The 17215-nt window shown below is 48.7% G+C and overlaps 1 protein-coding gene across 3 annotated transcripts; it reads right to left on the bottom strand.

The window, feature by feature from the left end:
- Positions 1 to 3098: 3098 nt before the first annotated feature.
- Positions 3099 to 15734, bottom strand: CCDC86 (coiled-coil domain containing 86). Of its 3 annotated transcripts, XM_050956525.1 has the most exons (5): positions 15648 to 15734; positions 14982 to 15111; positions 11041 to 11115; positions 9979 to 10114; positions 3099 to 3319 (listed from the first exon to the last, which is right to left on the bottom strand). In XM_050956525.1, the coding sequence occupies exons 2-4, from the start codon at positions 15099 to 15101 to the stop codon at positions 9995 to 9997; spliced, it is 315 nt and encodes a 104-aa protein (XP_050812482.1). In that variant the 5' UTR covers positions 15102 to 15111; positions 15648 to 15734; the 3' UTR covers positions 3099 to 3319; positions 9979 to 9994. The 3 variants fall into 3 exon arrangements, with proteins under 3 accessions (XP_050812482.1, XP_050812481.1, XP_050812483.1); XM_050956524.1 differs by lacking the exon at positions 3099 to 3319 and having other exon boundaries at positions 9945 to 10114; XM_050956526.1 differs by lacking the exons at positions 3099 to 3319; positions 15648 to 15734 and adding an exon at positions 15485 to 15641 and having other exon boundaries at positions 9945 to 10114.
- Between the last annotated feature and the right edge of the window lie 1481 nt (positions 15735 to 17215).

Raw genomic sequence — 17215 nt, 5'->3', positions numbered from 1 at the left:
CTGGTTATGATTGTTTGGTTTATTTGCAACAGATCACCAGTGCCCTATAACTACAACAAATATTGTAATGATCATAGAGCAAGGGGCGGAGTGTTGTAGGAGCAGTAATGATCTGTATGCTCTGTATAACCTGTATGCTCAAAAGATCTGTTACACTCCCGCCACCCCACCCTTTGTCTCCTCTCCCTCTTTGAATACCTGTGAAGTGGCTTTCCCCCTCCTCCTTGGAATGGACTTCTTGAACAGCTGGAAGATCGGAAGAGCTCCCAGGTAGACAAGGTGTCTGGCACTCTGATTGGGCAGCAATCACACCCCCAATGCATGGACTCTGCCCGAGGTGGAGTGTGACCAACCAGATGTTGCCACGTCATCTCTAATCACAGGCTGTGTTACTCTGATTGGGCAGTGATCACACCCCCAATGCACGGACTCTGCCCGAGGTGGAGTGTGACCAACCAGATGTCGCCATGTCATCTCGTCGCAGGCCGTGTTACTCTGATTAGGCAGCGATCACACCCCCAATGCATGAACACTGCCAGAGGTGGAGTGTGACCAACCAAGTCATCTCTAGTCAAGGCCATGAGGAGCAGGTCCTTAAAAGAGGAAGGGGCAATGTGTTCAAGAGTGCACTCACAAGTTTGTACCTCCCATGAAGGCCCTTCACCTGGACAGCCTGGCCAGTTGTTCTCTGCATTGCATTCCATCATGCGTTGGGAAGACTTACCTTCATTGCACCATTCATCACTGCGCTGTGGGACACTTACCTTGAAGGATCCTGACATCTCCAGTCCTGTGCCTGTGCTGGGAATGTGGGTAGGCAAGTGTGACACCCCTCCCCCCTTCTTTTGAGCGTAGCTATCAGTATAATAAACATGCTGCTTTCTGTCAAACTCTGGTGGGTCATTAGTCCTCCCTAAGCTTACTAGCTGGTCCAATTTAAGGTAACATTACTACCACTGTTTTTAAGTAGGGGGTTTATGATCAATTGCCTTCTAACATCCTCTTTTATCATGTAAGGACCAATTCTAACTTGCTCAGGCTTGGATCCCATAATATGGTGAAGATGTCACTGAAATTGTTAGGGCCAACAATCCTCCATGTTCCACTTTCATGTTTTCTTGTTTATATTTCTGCTACTTTTACACCAATAGGAAAACAGGACTTGACTCTTAACCTTTCTACATCCATTATTCTGCTCTATTATGTTCGTACTAGGGTGTTTGCAAACTTAACTGATCTCTTGATATGATTTCCTGTGGAGGCACATAATGAATCATTATTCTATTGTGCCCTTCTTATGGATCAATATTAAATAAGCAGTTCATTTCAATGTTGTTATTGGCCCATTTTAACACTATGGTTTCCCTTTCTTCTTTTCCTAGTTAGGGGATATCATGCTATAAAAGCACATGAGGGTTTTCTCTTTGAATCATAGAATATCAGGGTTGCAAGGGACCTCAGGAGGTCACCTAGTCCAACCCCCTGCGCAAAGCAGGACCAATCCCCAACTAAATCATCCCAGCCAGGGCTTTGTCAAGCCTGACCTTAAAAACCACTCAGGAAGGAGATTCCACCACCTCCCTAGAGAACCCATTCCAGTGCCTCACCACCCTCCTAGTGAAAAAGGTTTTCCTAATATCCAACCAACCTCCCCCACTGCAGCTTGAGACCATTGCTCCTTGTTCTGTCATAAGGTACCACTGAAAACAGTCTAGAGCCATCCTCTTTGGAACCCCCTTTCAGGTAGCTGAAAGCAGCTATCAAATCCCCCCCCATTCTTCTCTTCTGCAGACTAAACAATCCCAGTTCCCTCAGACTCTCCTCAGAAGTCATGTGCTCTAGCCCCCTAATAATTTCTGTTGCCCTCTGTTGGACTCTTTCCAATTTTTCCACATCCTTCTTGTAGTGTGGGGCCCAAAACTGGACACAGTACTCCAGCTGAGGCCTCACCAATGTCGAACAGAGGGGAATGATCACGTCCCTCGATCTGCTGGCAATGCCCCTACTTACACAGCCCAAAATGCCATTAGCCTTCTTGGCAACAAGGCCACACTGTTGACTCGTATCCAGCTTCTCATCCACAGTAACCCCTAGGTCCTTTTCTGCAGCACTTCTTCCTAGCCATTCGGTCCCTAGTGTGTAAGTGAATGGGATTCTTCCATCCTAAGTGCAGGACTCTGCACTTGTCCTTGTTGAACCTCATCAGATTTGGAATGTATGTACAATTACTTAATCCACTGTATTTCCAGATGCAGACCCCCACCTCCTCTAAATCATAACATAGGCTTATCTTTTCCAGGGCCATTATTTATAATCATCATATTTCACTCTGGTGATGTTATGTCAGTTACGTGTGCCCATCTTTCTTCCCTTTGTATCCAGACTCATTTACATTTTTGCCTACTTAAGATTAGAGATCTGTATGCTCTCTCCTTCATCCCATGGGTTGGGTGGAGTTACCCATGAAGTGTCTTATCTCTGGCTACCTTTTGTATTTATTACCTCAGTTTGGTGGATTACATACCATCCTCCCTTATTCATGCCAATGGACTATTTACATATCATTGTGATATTATTCTTTTCTTCTGTTGCCTGGATACTACTGATTGGTGTTGCAATTACAGGAGGGGTGTTTGGGATATTCAGAGATACAGGCAAGTTCTATCTTATGCGCACTTAACATGCGCAAATTCAGCTTTGCGTGGTTGGCAAAAACAAAACAAAGAGAAAAATAACAATTTAAATACTGCTCCTGTAGTGTGGGCGATTCTGCCCGCCATTACACTCAATGTAATTTGGACTATACACATTTTTTGCTTTATGCGCTGACAGCGGAAGATAACCCGAGCGTAAGATGAGACTAGGAGACTGTTGGATCATACAAATACTCCTGATCCATTTACTATAGTGCATTACCATTGTCCAACTTTAACCGTCCTTCCCCATATTATTCCTTTCCTCAGCTTCCATTTACATCCTGCTGGTCCTGGCAAGGGGACAGGGTGGGGACCCACAATACCCTGACCATCAACGTGGGCAAATGAAATAAGCCATATGTGTGAGCTTTGCATCCTTACAGGTCCCATGGTGATCCCAACTACCCAATTCTCAACATTTTTATTGTTTGGTTTTGGAAACGTAAAGGGGCAGCTCACGTTACTGTTAGCGACAGCAGTTCGGTTAGGGTTACTCCACTGGAGCTTTGCTGTTTTCACAATTTCTGAATTCACACCACTGCAGCAGAAACCAGTAACCACGGATACCCACAAGAGCCAAGATGAATAGAACTGCATCATTCACCATCTGGACTCTTTCTTTCTGCAAAACATGATAACAAAAGACTGTTTTTCTCCCTGAGGCATGTTTTTAATTATAACAATCTTTATAAAATATTTTTGAAAAATTATATATATAATTTAAAAACAATGTAATCGTTAACTACATACAATAAACACTAACAATTATAAATGTTTTCTATACTATGATCATTTTTAACTATTTGCAACAATTATTTTTCAATTTATGGCCCATACAAACTCCACTGACAAAATCAACTGCATTCCACTTGTGTAAGAATATCTCTTCCTATTATTCCAAAACTGATTGGTAATCATGGAAGTAGGACTAATCTAATTCCTGCCATTCTTCTGTTTCCTATTTCCACCATTAAAGGGATGCTTAATGGGACTGAGCCCTCTATTCTGTGAATGCCTCGAATCACGTTTTTGTCAGATGAAACATATGGTATCAAGTCTATGGGATTTCCATTGGTATTCAAGATGGAACATGTGGATCAAGTATCCACATAACCAACCTGTCAAATTCTTTCCCTGTCTATACTGACATCAGTTGGGGTCTCTCATGGTTGTTTTTTAATAGTCTTTCTATAATCTGTGGGTTCTGGTCCACTGGCTGAAATGGATCCTCCACCTGTACTGCTGCTAATGACTCAAAACTTTGACTACATCCTGTGCCTTTAGTTCTGGCAGAAATTTGTACCATTCTCTTTCTTGCTGCACTGGCTGCATTTTAATTATAATTTATAAACTAGATCTTTTCTCTCCCTATATTAAACAAAGTAAAACAAATGACTAATTATACTGTAATTTTAACTTGATTTTACTGCCTCTCCCCTTCATTTCTTTAGTTGAGATGAATGGGACCACTTTGGTAGTTTTCTCTTTCCTTGACGATTATCTAGTTGGTATACTGTAGGACTGGCCTTGTCCACAATTCTTACTGGTCCCATCCATATTGGATTAAATACATGGCCCTTTTCTATAGTATGCCTATACATAACCGTATCATATATTTGCTATTTCTGTGGGTGCAGGACTGGTCCCATCTTCTTATCCATTTGTTCGATATTTGCCTTAAGTGCGACTGTTACCTGTTTATGCGTTTTAGCAATGTATTTTAATAACTGTTGCATCCACTGATCTGTTAATACCCTAGGTTGTAATTCGACTGGAGGCATTCCAACCATCCATCATTGTTCAATCTCCTATTTTGCCCAGTCCTGGCTTTAAACAGAGTTACTCCATGTGAAGCTACTTTTCCTCTGATGGCCATTAATATTAAAGGAAGCTTTTGGTCCCAAGCCTTACCCTGATGATTCACTACTTTAGCATTGTTTGTTCTTTCTATTTGTACTAAACTCTGAGGGTGTCCAGCTATATGCAGTCTTTAATACCAAAAGCTTGACACAGCCTCTTCATAATGTCTCCTATAAAGTGTGACCCTTGATCTGAATCAATTTCCTTAGTGATACCCCACCTAGTGAATACATAATCTACCAAGTCTTTAGCTGTAGTTAAGACTTATTTCTCATTGGGATTGCCTCTACCTATTTTATAAAAGGATCTAATATTACCAGGCAATACTGTTTTCCTCTTGCAGTTTTCGCAAGTGGACCAATATAATTAATCTGTAACGTGACCGATGGGCCTTCTATTCTTTAATGTCCCAATGGACCTTTTACTATCTTGGTATCTGCATTATTGGCAGCACAAGGTAGGCAGTTTACATATTCTTCCACATCTGTTCTGATACTTGGCCTACTAAGAGTTTTATCTATCCCTAAATGTCCATTATTATGAACTAAGGCTATAATTTCAGATCTAACTTCTGTTGGAACAACCTATACAAACATGTCATCATCTGTTTTGGTATCTAACACTAATCCTGTTTCATTCCGCCAAATCTTTCATCCCTGATGTTTTTCTTTTGTTACTAATTTATTTATTTCGGAGTCCCTTTTCTGTAGTACTACTATCGGAATTGTGGCTGCCATACAATCCCCTCCTTAGTTCCTTTCTTAGACTGTTCATCTGCTTTGCTATTCTACTGAGCTCTTTCAATGTTCCTCCTATGAGCGTTCACTTTGCCATTAATACTAGCTGCATAGGCACTGACTTCGTGGGTGCTCCAGGGCTAGAGCACTCACAGGGAAGAATTAGTGGGTGCTCTGCACCCACCGGCAGCCAAGCTCCCCTCACTCCCCTGCCCCACATCCTCCCCCCCGAGCATGCCATGTCCCTCGCTCCTCTGCCTACCTCCCAGCGCTTCTCACCCAGCCGCTGCCAAACAGCATGCTCTGGGAGGGAGGGGAGGAGTGGGACTATGGCATGCTCAGGGGAGGAGGCAGGCCGGGGATTTGGGGAAGGAGTTGGAATAGGGGCATGGCAGGGTTGGGAAGAGGCAGGGCAGGGGCAGGACCTCATGGCAGGGAGGGAGTGGGGGCGGGGCCAGGGGCAGAAGTGGGGGGGTGTCAAGTACCCACGGGAAAGAGGAGAAAGTTGGCGCCTATGACTAGTTGGCTACTATTATGCAACATATCTTTTCCTATTACTCCATTGCCATCCAAATTTATCAGGCTGAATTGTCCTATTCCTTGATTTGTTCCTAACCAAAAACATTGGCTAGCTAAATGGCACTTGGCTTTGTTTCATTAAATCTTTGCAATCTTTTTATTGCTACTGGTAGTCCAAATAAATTATTTTTACCAGTACCAAATGGGGCACTTTTGTCTACTAACATATTTTGTTTGAATGCTCTGCCATTAATCACCACATATACTGTGGGTCTTCCCCATTTATCATGTTTTAAATGTGCCACAAGGTCAGCGTGTTTGTTTGCTGACACTGGGGAGGTAGGGAGGCTGAGCGTCGCCCATACTTGGTCTTGGGAGCATGGGGAAGCCATAGGTATGTTCTTCCCATGACTTGCCAATCTTGGAAGCAATTCTTCACTGGGTAGCCTATCAATCTGATCCCTAGGCTAATACTGTAGCGATTTTTCTCCAAAGCCAATTTCTACTCGGGTCAGAAATTCTCTTATTTTCATAGGGGGCAAGATTTTTATCTTTGCCCCCTTTTTTCCTTGGTCTCCCTTTATTTTGTTTGCTTTGCTGGTTCCTTTTTAACTGGTGGCCCATTGTTGGTATCAGCAGTGCACCTTGAGGTTTTTTCTTTGAGGGTGGCCCTTTCTGTATTTTACCTACTTTTCAAAGCAATATATGAATTATTAAATATTACTGCTGTTTTCATTGTTAAGCCAAATTGTGACAATAACGTTCCTTCAGACCGTGTTACATCACATTCTATGGTACCTTCCCATCCTGAGTCAACTCAGGATTTCCATGCACTAATTTCACCCATTGTTTCTCCACAGAATCAGAATCCCCTCCCAGGAAGAAAAACTTCACTTCTTTTCAGGTTATTGATATTACTTCCATAGGGAAGTCCAGAAAAGTTTGCTGAACTTGAACGAGAGCTAACCCTGTTCTTTTCCTCCAATTTTCTGAACCCGACTTTCTTAATGCTCACTACAGCACTGCTTCCCTGAGCTGCACTGTTTACTACCTTCATCGCCTGCAGCTCTTCCTATAAGCAAGCTGCCTCCTGTTGGCAATATGCATGGTTAGCCAGAGTCTGCTGGTTCTGAGAGTTCAGAACCACATTTACTGCTTGCTGCTTTTGTGGCCATTTTCCTTAAACAGCAATCTTGCTCCCTTAATATTTCAAGCCATTGCTTATCACAAGTGCATCACACCTTTTTAATCTTCAGCTCATCCTTTAAACCTTTCTCTTGTAATGTGGAGTTCTCAAGCTGAGCCTCCCCCTTAAATCAAAATTCCAGTTGCTACTGGAGCAACGGCTGAACCTGGTCTCAGGAATCTTCTAACCTTTTAGATTCCTCTAACTCAAACATGGAAGCGTTATTTAGTTCTTTTGCAACTATGGTTGAGACATCTGTTCCTGTTGTCCCAGGTATATCAGACATTTTAGCCAACCACCTGGATATTGTATTCCTAGTTAGAGGACCTGTGGACTTGCCAAATACCGTAATTTGTTCCATGGAGCAAGATCCATGAGGGAACTCTCGGGGTTGTCTCCTGTATCACTCCCACTCAGCTCTTCAAGACTGTCAGAGCATCACTTCATTAACCCCTCCTGGGCCTTGGAGGTTTTACAGACCTTCCAGCCATAGGGAGATAATGAGGTCCAGTGGCAGGACTCGGAATAAAACCTAGCTCTGGTGCTTCCTGCCCTATATTAATTCCCAGAGAGCACCCCAATGCTCCTGCCCGTCCATTCAGGGCAGGGGAGTCAGATCCCTGGCAGTGCAGCATCTACTGGGGACAGAGGCACCCACGCAATTGCTAAACACACCCTGCTATCACGTAAATGCCTGGTAAGAGAGGGACTGACGCAAACCCTGGTTACTGGCATGGCTGGGTAGAACTCCGCAGCTGCTGCCACATCCACCCTCTGCCCACTGGAGAAGGAGCAGCTCAGCCTCAGTGGGAATCCTGCCACTCTGCTATGGGCTCCACCATTTACCATAGTGAACCTGGGCAGGCAGGCTCTTCCACGGGCCTGTTATTGTGGCAGCTGCAAGACTCACCACAGCTCAGTAGGTTGCTAGGCCTGCTGGTGCAGCAAGATGACAGGATGTGCCCGGCAGGGCTGGAGGCAGAAGTCCAGCAGCTGAGAGCTGCCAACTGCAGGTGACAGGGTGATCTATTGCTACAGGCATCGGCCTGGCAGGAGGGATCAATCAAAGGCCCTGTTATCTGATACGTGTCTGGCCAACCCTCTAAGTGTCCCTCATGCCCAGCCTTAATCCTCACTACCACCCCTTTCCTTTCACTTCAGGCCTACCTCACCACTCTGTTTCTTTCTTTTTACAGATCTACCCCTCACCCATCTCCATGCTGTCCCCTCCCAGCAATTCACTCTTCACACACAGGCTCCCCCATTCCTCTCTAGCCCCTCTGCTTCCTTGTGCCCCCTTAGAATTTATCTACAGTAATGGTGCCCAATCTTTTTACGCACAAGATCACTTTCTGAATTTAAGATCAACTCAGGACCTACCCCGCCCCTCTCACTCCATCCCCCCACACTCAATTTTACCAGGCTAGGGTAGAGGTGAAAGCTCTGGCCTGAGGGGTTCGGCATGTGGGAGGGGTCTCTGGGATGGGCCTGGGGCAGGGGGCTTGGGTGCAAGAGGGGGTGAGGAATGCAAGCTCTGGGAGTTTGAGTGTGGGCTCTGGACTGGGGTTTGGGATGCAGGAGTGGGTGTGAGGTGTAGGCTCTGGCCAGAAGGCGCTTGCCACAGGTGGCTCCTGGTTAGCAGTGCAGCAGGGCTATGGCAGGCTCTCTGCCTGCTCTGGCCCCATGTTGCTCCTGGAGGCAGCTGGTATGTCTCTGCAGCTCCTGGAGCAGGGGAGCAAACAAGCAAGCAGCTCTGCGCGTTGCCCCTGCTCCTCTGCACTGACTCCACAGCTCCCATTGTCCAGGAACTGAAACCAATGGGAGCTGCATGGGTAGCACTAGTGGGCGCGGGCAGCGCACGGATACCCGCTGCTCCTTCTGGGGCTGCAAGCCTTCTCCCCATGCTGAATGGCTCCTGGACAGCATGTCTGGCTCCCTCCCGCCAGCCCCACCACAGTTTGTTGTGGACACACCCTGCGCTTTACATTCCTCTGGATGAAAAGGAGAGAACAGGACACAGGCTTGGCTGGTATTTTCTGTTTCATTTCTTTGGCCAGAGCACTATTTCTGCATGGATCAACAAATCCCTTCTCATATACAGCCCTGACGTGGTTGGGAGCAATTCACTCTCATCATCCTCTACTAGCTGTTGCCAGGAACCTCTTCAACGAGTAGTGGGTCACCTCAGGCTGATTTCCAACGGGAGTCCAGCAAAATAAAAACCCACCCTCCTGTTGTCAGTCTCAGCAGAAAGGCCAACAATTGGCTAAGGCAAGAAGGACGAACACCCATCTCAAACCTGGGGAAGAGGCAGATTGATGGGAGAGAAGCTTGGCCTACTCTGGGCAGCTGGGACTTCTGTCCTTTACCGCAGACCAAGGTGACAGCCCACTAAAAATATAAGACAGCAACAGACACAGCACCCAGCCCACAACCCAGGTCCCTACAAACCCAAATCTTTTTCCACGTGGTTCCTTCTAACAGAAGATCAAATTATCAAGGCACAGGCCAAGACAGACACCAGAAGCAGCTCCCTGCTCCCACCAGCTCCACAAGCAAGTGAGCGTGTGCTGCTTAAGAGGATTCAGGCCTTAACACCAGGGGCTCCAGTTCACACATTGGCTCAGTCTTTGGTTTATTTGCCCCAAGTCAGGCAATATGAGGATATCTCATCCCTGTCCCATCGGGGCTTATGACACCTCCCAGCGCCGTGGACTGCAGCATCCTGCCTTGCTGGTGCAAGAGAATACAATGCAGGTTTCCATTTAAGAGCAGCCGTGCAGACCATGGCTTTGTATAACCCCCTGCTCTTGCGTCTGAGCCAGCAGTGTGTACTCAGCGCGACTGATCAGCCCACAGCAGGGAGGAGAGGTGATGAGTCCCCTATGAAGGCATAAGGAGGCGGTGGGCAGGATAGCTGGGAAAGCAGTGTCAGGACAGACGGAACCCAGAGAATCAGCTGCCCTGAGGCTTTATTATCCTTCCCCGCTGCAGCCTCACTCCTTGGCCTCTTTGCGCTGCACCTGGTGTTTCTGCAATAGTGCCAGCGTATCCCGCTTCTCGATTCGGCGCAGCTGCTTCTTCTTGGCACGCTTCAACTTGAGCGGATTCCGGATCTGCAGGGGTGGAGCAAGAGAGACCTCAGCCATGGAGCAACACAGACCAAGGACAAAACAACTCTTGGAGACAGCTAGTCAGAAAAAAATGCTGCTGTGGTATCTCATGAGAGTTGTAGTTCAAGTGCCTCATAATCCCACTTCTCCTCTATAGGCTGGGCTGCCTAGTCAGACTACATCTCCCATGATGCATCACACTGTCCCTTCATGAAGCTGTACAGAATGGGGCAGTCCTGCCTGTGATGCATCATGGGAAATGTGGTCTGGCTGGGAACTCCAGCCCATAGAGAAGAATGGGAGCATGAGGTAACTCAACTACAACTCTTAGAAGGCACCCTGGCAGCTTTTCCAAATGGAAACATTTCAGTTTTTCAAATGAAAAAGAAAGAAAAAAGAGTTCTCACCCCTGCCCACCCCCAAAAGTTAATCCTCCAATTTTCAGTCAAAAACGGTTTCAGTGGAAAGTTTTCAGACACCCATAGCACTGGGGCAAGTCACACATATTGGAGCCAAAGCAGGGCTGTTTGCTAAAGCAGGGCTCTGCCTAGTCTAGCTCTGAATAGTTTTAGTGACAGGCTCCCCACGCAACAAAAGACTATTCCAGAGGCTCACAGATTCCAGTATGAGGCTGGTTTTCCCACTATCCATCTGGATTTCTCTCTCTGTTCATTTTCACCCTCTTGTCCCTGCCGTGGGCACTCTACAAGAACCAGTCTCTGCAGGGAGGAAAAACTCGGTTGACCCCAGCAACTCACAAAAATCTGACATGACACATGTGTCAGGCCTCAACACAAATATAGTTTCCTGAACAGCAACCGGGACACAGTGAGTACAGGGGGAGGAGCCCCTCAAATGAATCTGTCCCATGTTGGAAAGGTGGGTTCTGGGTCTCCCTGCAGGAGAGGCTAAAAAGCCAGGACACTCACCACTTGTACGATCTCCGCCTTCCGCTCATTCTCCAGGCGTCGTTTCAAGTTCTCTTTTCGGCGCTGCTTCTTCTCCTGCAGAAACAGCAGAGTGAACTTTATTTTATATCCTGCCATTCATGGAAACTGCACTCTAGGGTCATGCCCAAGAACGGAAGCAGAGGGGGAAGAGGCAGAAAAGGTGAGAGAGGTCCACAGCAAAGATCATAAGAGAGATAGAATCAGCGAGGCAAGAGAGGAGAGAGGGCAAAAGCTGCAGAGGAGAAAGCTCTTGCACCAGGCCCAGTGAGGCTCTCTCTAGGTACTTTAACAATTAGTTGTGTGCCTGTGCGTAGAGATCCTTCCTAGGGGACAGGGGAGTCAATGCAACGAGTGTGTGAGAGCTCCATAATCTAGAGACCTCTGCTATGGAAGTTCGACTCCTTTCATAAGCCTCTCCCACGGGATGGGGGCAGGGGGGTGCGTTCACTGCTTCAGTGGAATGCTGGGATCAGAGTTGCAGGAAGGAGAGGCGATCTCAGGTGGCCAGAGAGTCCCACACAGGGCTTTGAATAGCGGGACACACCCCTCGCTTTGCACTCTGTATCCAATGGGGGGCCAGAAAAGACAGCAAACATCAGGAAACTGGGGTGATGAGTTTGTGGGGACCTGTGCCACTGAGCAGTTGGGCTACTGCATTATGTACCAGAGGCAGCTTATGTACCGCTGTGGGGCTTAATTTCTTGGAGTGGTCCCAGCAGGTGGCACTGTTCTATACTCTCGCAAGTTCTTTCTCTTAGTGCACAAGTCTTATAGATTTAAAAGCCAGACAAGACCATTGTGATCATCTAGTCTGAGCTTAAATTTGCACTTTATTTCTAGTCTGCATTTATCTAGCTTCAGTTTCGTCATTGGATCTTGTTATGCCTTTGTCTGCTAGATTAAAGAGCCCTCTATTATCAAATTTCTGTTCCTTATGCAGTTACCTACTGACTGATAAAGAGAAGATCAAGGAGTGGCTTGAAGTATAGAATATTGGAATTGGAGAGCATCCCTTTAAACAGTGTGACTCTTAGACAGATATGCTGGGTCACTTAGTTTTGGGTTATGCAGGGCTCTGGGAGCAGTGATCCTGGGAAGGAGGAAACTACATCAACGGTGGGGGAGTTTGCTCACTGCTCTGATCAGTCAATTCTGGAGGCAAAGTTGCTTTCTGGGAACCAGGCTCTAGTGCTGTTCAGAAATTCCCAGAAGAATAAATTTGCCCTGTATGCTGTTTGACCATCTCTGTTCCAGGACTGGTGTATGGGTAAGCTTGGAAGTATTAGATATTTATCAATAAATGTTTATTTCACCATACACTCTGAAATTGATGAAAAAATATTTCTAGCAATAGTAATTGAAAAGTATAGATGGGCAAAGTAAGAAAAGTGCTGCTGGAGAACTTATTAGGGTTTGATTTAAAGCTATTTACTTTGCATATTTTGACATCATGTTGATAATTTGTGATAACAGCCTGTAGTGAGGAGGCCTCACTCCCCGCCGCGCCTGAGAGGGACAAGCCAGAACAGGCGTGGCAGTGGGCGGAGTCACCCTCACCTGTCCCCGCTCCCCAGAAGTCAAGGGTGGGACAGGAAGTATAAAGGCCCGGCCCCAGCGCTCAGTTTGGAGGAGGCTGCTGGAGAGGACAGATGCTGGTGCCTGAGCTCCCGCTGGGCCCAGCCTGCCCTGTGCTCGGTACCCGGAGGAGCGCTGGCCTGACCTGCCCTGTGCTCGGTACCCGGAGGAGCTGCCTGAGCTTCCTGATGCCTGGCATCTAGAGGAGCTGCCTGAGCCACCCCACACCTGGTACACAGAGGAATGGCCTGGAGTTCCTGACACCTGGTATCCTGAGGAGCCCATGGTCTGGGACCCACTGGACGGCCCAGCGGATGGCAGGTACCCAGTGAGAAGGAGATTAGAAGTGGCCGGGGGGCAGCTGACCCCAGTCAGGCTTCAGATTCACCTGAGCCTATGTCAGTGTGTTGCGGTCAGGATCCCCACTGACCATCAGTGGTGATAGCCGCTACTAGGGCCCCGGACTGGGACGCAGTGGAGTGAGAGGGCCTGCGTTCCCCCTGCCACCCTTCCAAGGGTGGCAGACTCCCCCCTCCACCCCCCCTGGCCTGAGGAGGCCATTCAGACTGGTTGTTTGCTCAGCCCCTCCTGAAGGGCCTGAGCCCTGAGTTGCTTGCTGCCCCACCCTGAGCCAGGGCCTGGGCTTTATACACCTGAACTGCTTGTTACCCTGCTCTGCCCCAGGGCCTGGGCTTCTAGACTGCCTGTTCGCTCAGCCCTGAGCCAAAAGGGCCTGAGCTTTGCCACTGCGTTTGGTGCCCTGCCCAAACCTAGGGCTGGGCCCCTAACTGTATGTTGTTGCTCAGCCCTGCAGCAGAGGGCCTGAGCCCCGAATTGACTGTGTACTGTTGCTCAGCCCTGCAGCAGAGGGCTTGAGCTCCCAGCTAACTGTGTGTGGTTGCTCCGCCTTGCTGCAGAAGGCCGGAGCCCCCAAGTGACTGGGCATTGTCACTCAGCCAGGAAGCAAAGGGCAGGACCCAGGCTGACAGAATGTGGTGAGCCGGTGTGGCTCCCCTCCACCTTCAGGGAGGGTTGAGCCCCGGTCCCACCCTTCTACACAGCCACAAAGCTTTAGCTCTTTGAATCCCAGTGTTTGACCCTCACTAAATAATTGTCTGACCCCCCTCATAATTTCATACAATTGTGAAAATGTAAATTAAAAAAAAAAAGAAGTTTAAAAATAAATATTGCTATTATCCATCAAAATCATTTTAAAAAATTGAATTCTGCCAAACTTATGTATAGTATAAATACATCAAAGTCACACTTAGATTATACCCAGACTGTGTCACTGATTTCTCCTCTACTGGAAAAATAACCGGCAAGGCCCCAAACATTTGATACCATCCAACAGAGGGTGTCAGAAGAGGTGGCAATACAATTAAGTTGCATGGTGTGAAGGAAGAGAGAAGGTGGCTAGAGCAAAGAGGAGACAGTCCATGAGATAACCTGCCACATCCTAGCTCCAGGCTTTTAAACAAAACTGGATCAAGAACAGAAAAGAAAACCAGTGGAATTGTTTCAGGACAGAAATGAGGGGATTAGCAGACGGCAGTAGGTGTCTGCACATGCGAACTGCCACCACAGATCAGAGGTGAGATCCATCCAGCCCAATATCCTGTCTCTGACAGCAGCCCGCACCAGATGCTGCAGAGGAAGGAGCAAACAACCCACACGCCACATATGGAACAACCTCCCCAAACAGAAGTTTCTCCTGGAGCCCAGCGTGTTCTTAGTGGTCATCTTATATCCTGACACAGCAGGCTCTGCTACTCAGATATTTATCCCTTCATATTTATCATTATCGCACATGGGGGCCTGTGGAGAGATGAAGCACAGGGAACTCTTAGGAAGGAGAGCCGAAGATCAGGGTGGAGCTGAAGAAGCAGCATGCACAAGCAATGCTGCAATGGAGGCAACAAGTAAGGTCCCAGACACTGGACAAGAGTGAGGTGGAAAGGAGAGGTCAGGCTCAAGAATGACACTTAAGTTAGAGGCAAACAAGAGGCGAGTTGAGGTGGGAACTAGAGCTGGGGGATATGAGGGAGGCTTCTATAGCCTGAGAGGCACATTTCTGCACTGGAGACTTAGAGCTGAAGGAACTGAGACAGAACAGCAAGTTACTTGATCATGACAGGCACAGGGGTGGCAATTCCAAGGTCAGGATACCATCAAATCTTGGGGTTCATTAACCATTGCAGGCCTCCTCTTGGAGCCTAGTTTACTGCTGTGATAACATGTGGGTGCAGGGGAGGGGACACGGACACACACACACACACACACACACACACACACGGTTGGGATAATTGGGCAGTGAGCTGTGCTACACCATCCCCTCCCTTTACCTCACGCTCCCTCTGTTTTTCCTCCTGAAGATGCCGGGCAAAATCCTTGACTATTTTCTTCTCCTGGCGCTCTTTCATCTTTCGCTCCCAGGAGGTGCGGAGTGGCTTGTCCTGAATCATATGGGAAAACCTAAAGAAGACGGGGGAGAGAGAGAATTCCCATCAGCCACCAACACACAGAGGGGAGCATTTACACTAAGACAGCTTCACACAGCAACAGGCCAGAGTCAGGAACAGGTTTTAGAGCACTTTTACAAGGGGGGGGAGGTGTTCGCAGGGGTGCCTATTTAGCATTAGCGCCCATCTCCAATTCTGTCTGTTTGTAAAACATCATGGGGAAAATCACAAGCCTTCCTAGATCCCAGCCTCCTTATGCCACCACCCTACCCTACCTTAGTCTCCCCCCGCTCCCAGCCTCACACTCCATGGTCTTACTCCTGGCTCCCCTCACCCCAGGCGCCCCCCTCCCGTACCCCACCTTCTCGCCCAGCCTCCCCCCTCACCGCTTCTTGCCAGGATCCTTCCACACCCGCCCGGATTTAGGCTTCCCCTTGGGAATCGCCGGCGCCTCCTTGCCCTTCTTGGCCGGATTCCGCCGCTGCGGGGCAGGAAACGGGGCCGGGGCCACCCCCAGGCTCTCGCCGCGGCAGGGCTCCCCGGGGGCACCCGCTTGCCCGTCCTCGGGGCTGAGCGGCGGAGCCATGGACTCCTCCCGGGGTCGCTCGGGCGCCGGCTCTAGCCCCTGCGCCTGCAGCCGCCTGGCGCCCCGAGCTGGCTCCATCCCCACGTGTCCAGCTGCAGACTCCCGTCCCTCTCAGCGTGGAGCACCTGCCAGCAACGTCATTGGCGCGCGCGACAGGAACCGTTCCCGACTCTGCGCATGCTCAGAATCAAACCAGACCGACGTCAGGTGCCATGCTTGTGAGGGGAACCATTGCAGAACCCACCCCCCCTGTCCGCCATGTTTGTGAGGGGCATCTGGGGGCAAGGTAGGGCCAACTTTCTAACGGCAGAAACCTGAACACCCCGGCCCCTCCCCCTCCCCCTCCCTCGCTCTTCCCCAAACTTGCTCACTTTCCCATTTTCACGGGGGAGGGTGAGGGCTCTGAGTGGGGATGGGGTGAGGGTTGGGGTGCAGGAGGGGGTTCAGCTGAGGCAGGGGGTTGGAGCATGGGGGTGAGGGCTCAGGGTGGGGGTGAGGGCTCTGGGGTGGGGTGAGGGAGTTGGGGTGCAGGATGGGGCTTTGGGCTGGAGCTAAGGGCTTTGGAGGGTGGGAGGGGGTCGAGGGTGGGGCAAGAGGTTGGGGTACAGGCTCCAGGAGGGAGTTTAGGTGTGGGAGGAACTCAGGGCTGGTGTTGGGGTGCTGGAGGAGATCAGGGGTGCAGGCTCCAGGGATCAGGGAGGAAAATGAGGAACAAAACATTTCATCAAATGAGAGCACTTTTAATCTGAAAAGGTGATTGCATGGGAAGAGGCTGGTATTTACTGAAATGATAACACAGTTGTTCAGAACGACAGCGTTATACGGTTATTCTCTTCAGCGCGAATGCTAATATCGCCATGTGTTGGTTATATGCCGGGTGGCCAGTCTGAGCCTGAGAAGGAGCCAGAATTTACCAATGTACATTGACAAAGGGCCACAGTAATACATCAGCAGCCCTACATCAGCTCCCACCCACTGGCAGCCCCGTGATTTGGCACCTTTCCCCTCCTTCCCCACATCTCCCAATCAGCTGTTTTGTGGCATGCAGGAGGCTCTGGGGGGAGCAGAGGGAGGAACGAGGGAATGGCAGGCTAAGGGGAGGGAGTGGAGTGGGGGTATGGCCTGTGGCAGAGACAAGGGTTGAGCAGTGAGTACCCTCTGGCCCATTGGAAAGTTTGCATCTGTAGTTCCAGCCTTGGAGTTGGTGCTTATACAGGAGCCGCATATTAACTTCTGAAGAGCTGCATGTGGCTCTGAAACCACAGGTTGGCCATCCCTGTTATATGCAGAAAAGACATTAATTGTGTGATTGACATAATAAAAGGTGTGAGCTCTAAGCAGAATCCTGATGCTTGCCTGTTTACCAGCTTAAACAAGGCAGTGTGTCCCATGGACCGCATTTTCCAAAGATTTAGATTAATAGTTTTTAAGGCCAGAAGGAGCCATTAGACCATTTTGGTCTGAACTTCTACATAACATATGCCAGATAAGTTCACCCAGTTACCTCTGTATTGGTGTATGTAAAACTGTT

This window comes from Gopherus flavomarginatus, chromosome 5, assembly GCF_025201925.1.
Source record: "Gopherus flavomarginatus isolate rGopFla2 chromosome 5, rGopFla2.mat.asm, whole genome shotgun sequence".
In the NCBI taxonomy this organism is placed as follows: Eukaryota; Metazoa; Chordata; order Testudines; family Testudinidae; genus Gopherus; species Gopherus flavomarginatus.
Note: the sequence above shows the minus strand (reverse complement) of the source record. Positions and strands in the feature narration are given on the sequence as shown.

Bases quoted from the DNA above. Each gene is read 5' to 3' on its own strand.
- CCDC86 (XM_050956525.1), bottom strand. From the start codon at position 15,101: ATGATTCAGGACAAGCCACTCCGCACCTCCTGGGAGCGAAAGATGAAA. The intron at 11,116-14,981 runs GTAAAGGGAGGG...CTGTTTCTGCAG, and splicing joins AAAAACAGAGGGAGCGTGAG to GAGAAGAAGCAGCGCCGAAA. The intron at 10,115-11,040 runs GTGAGTGTCCTG...CCACCCCTGCAG, and splicing joins AGGCGGAGATCGTACAAGTG to ATCCGGAATCCGCTCAAGTT.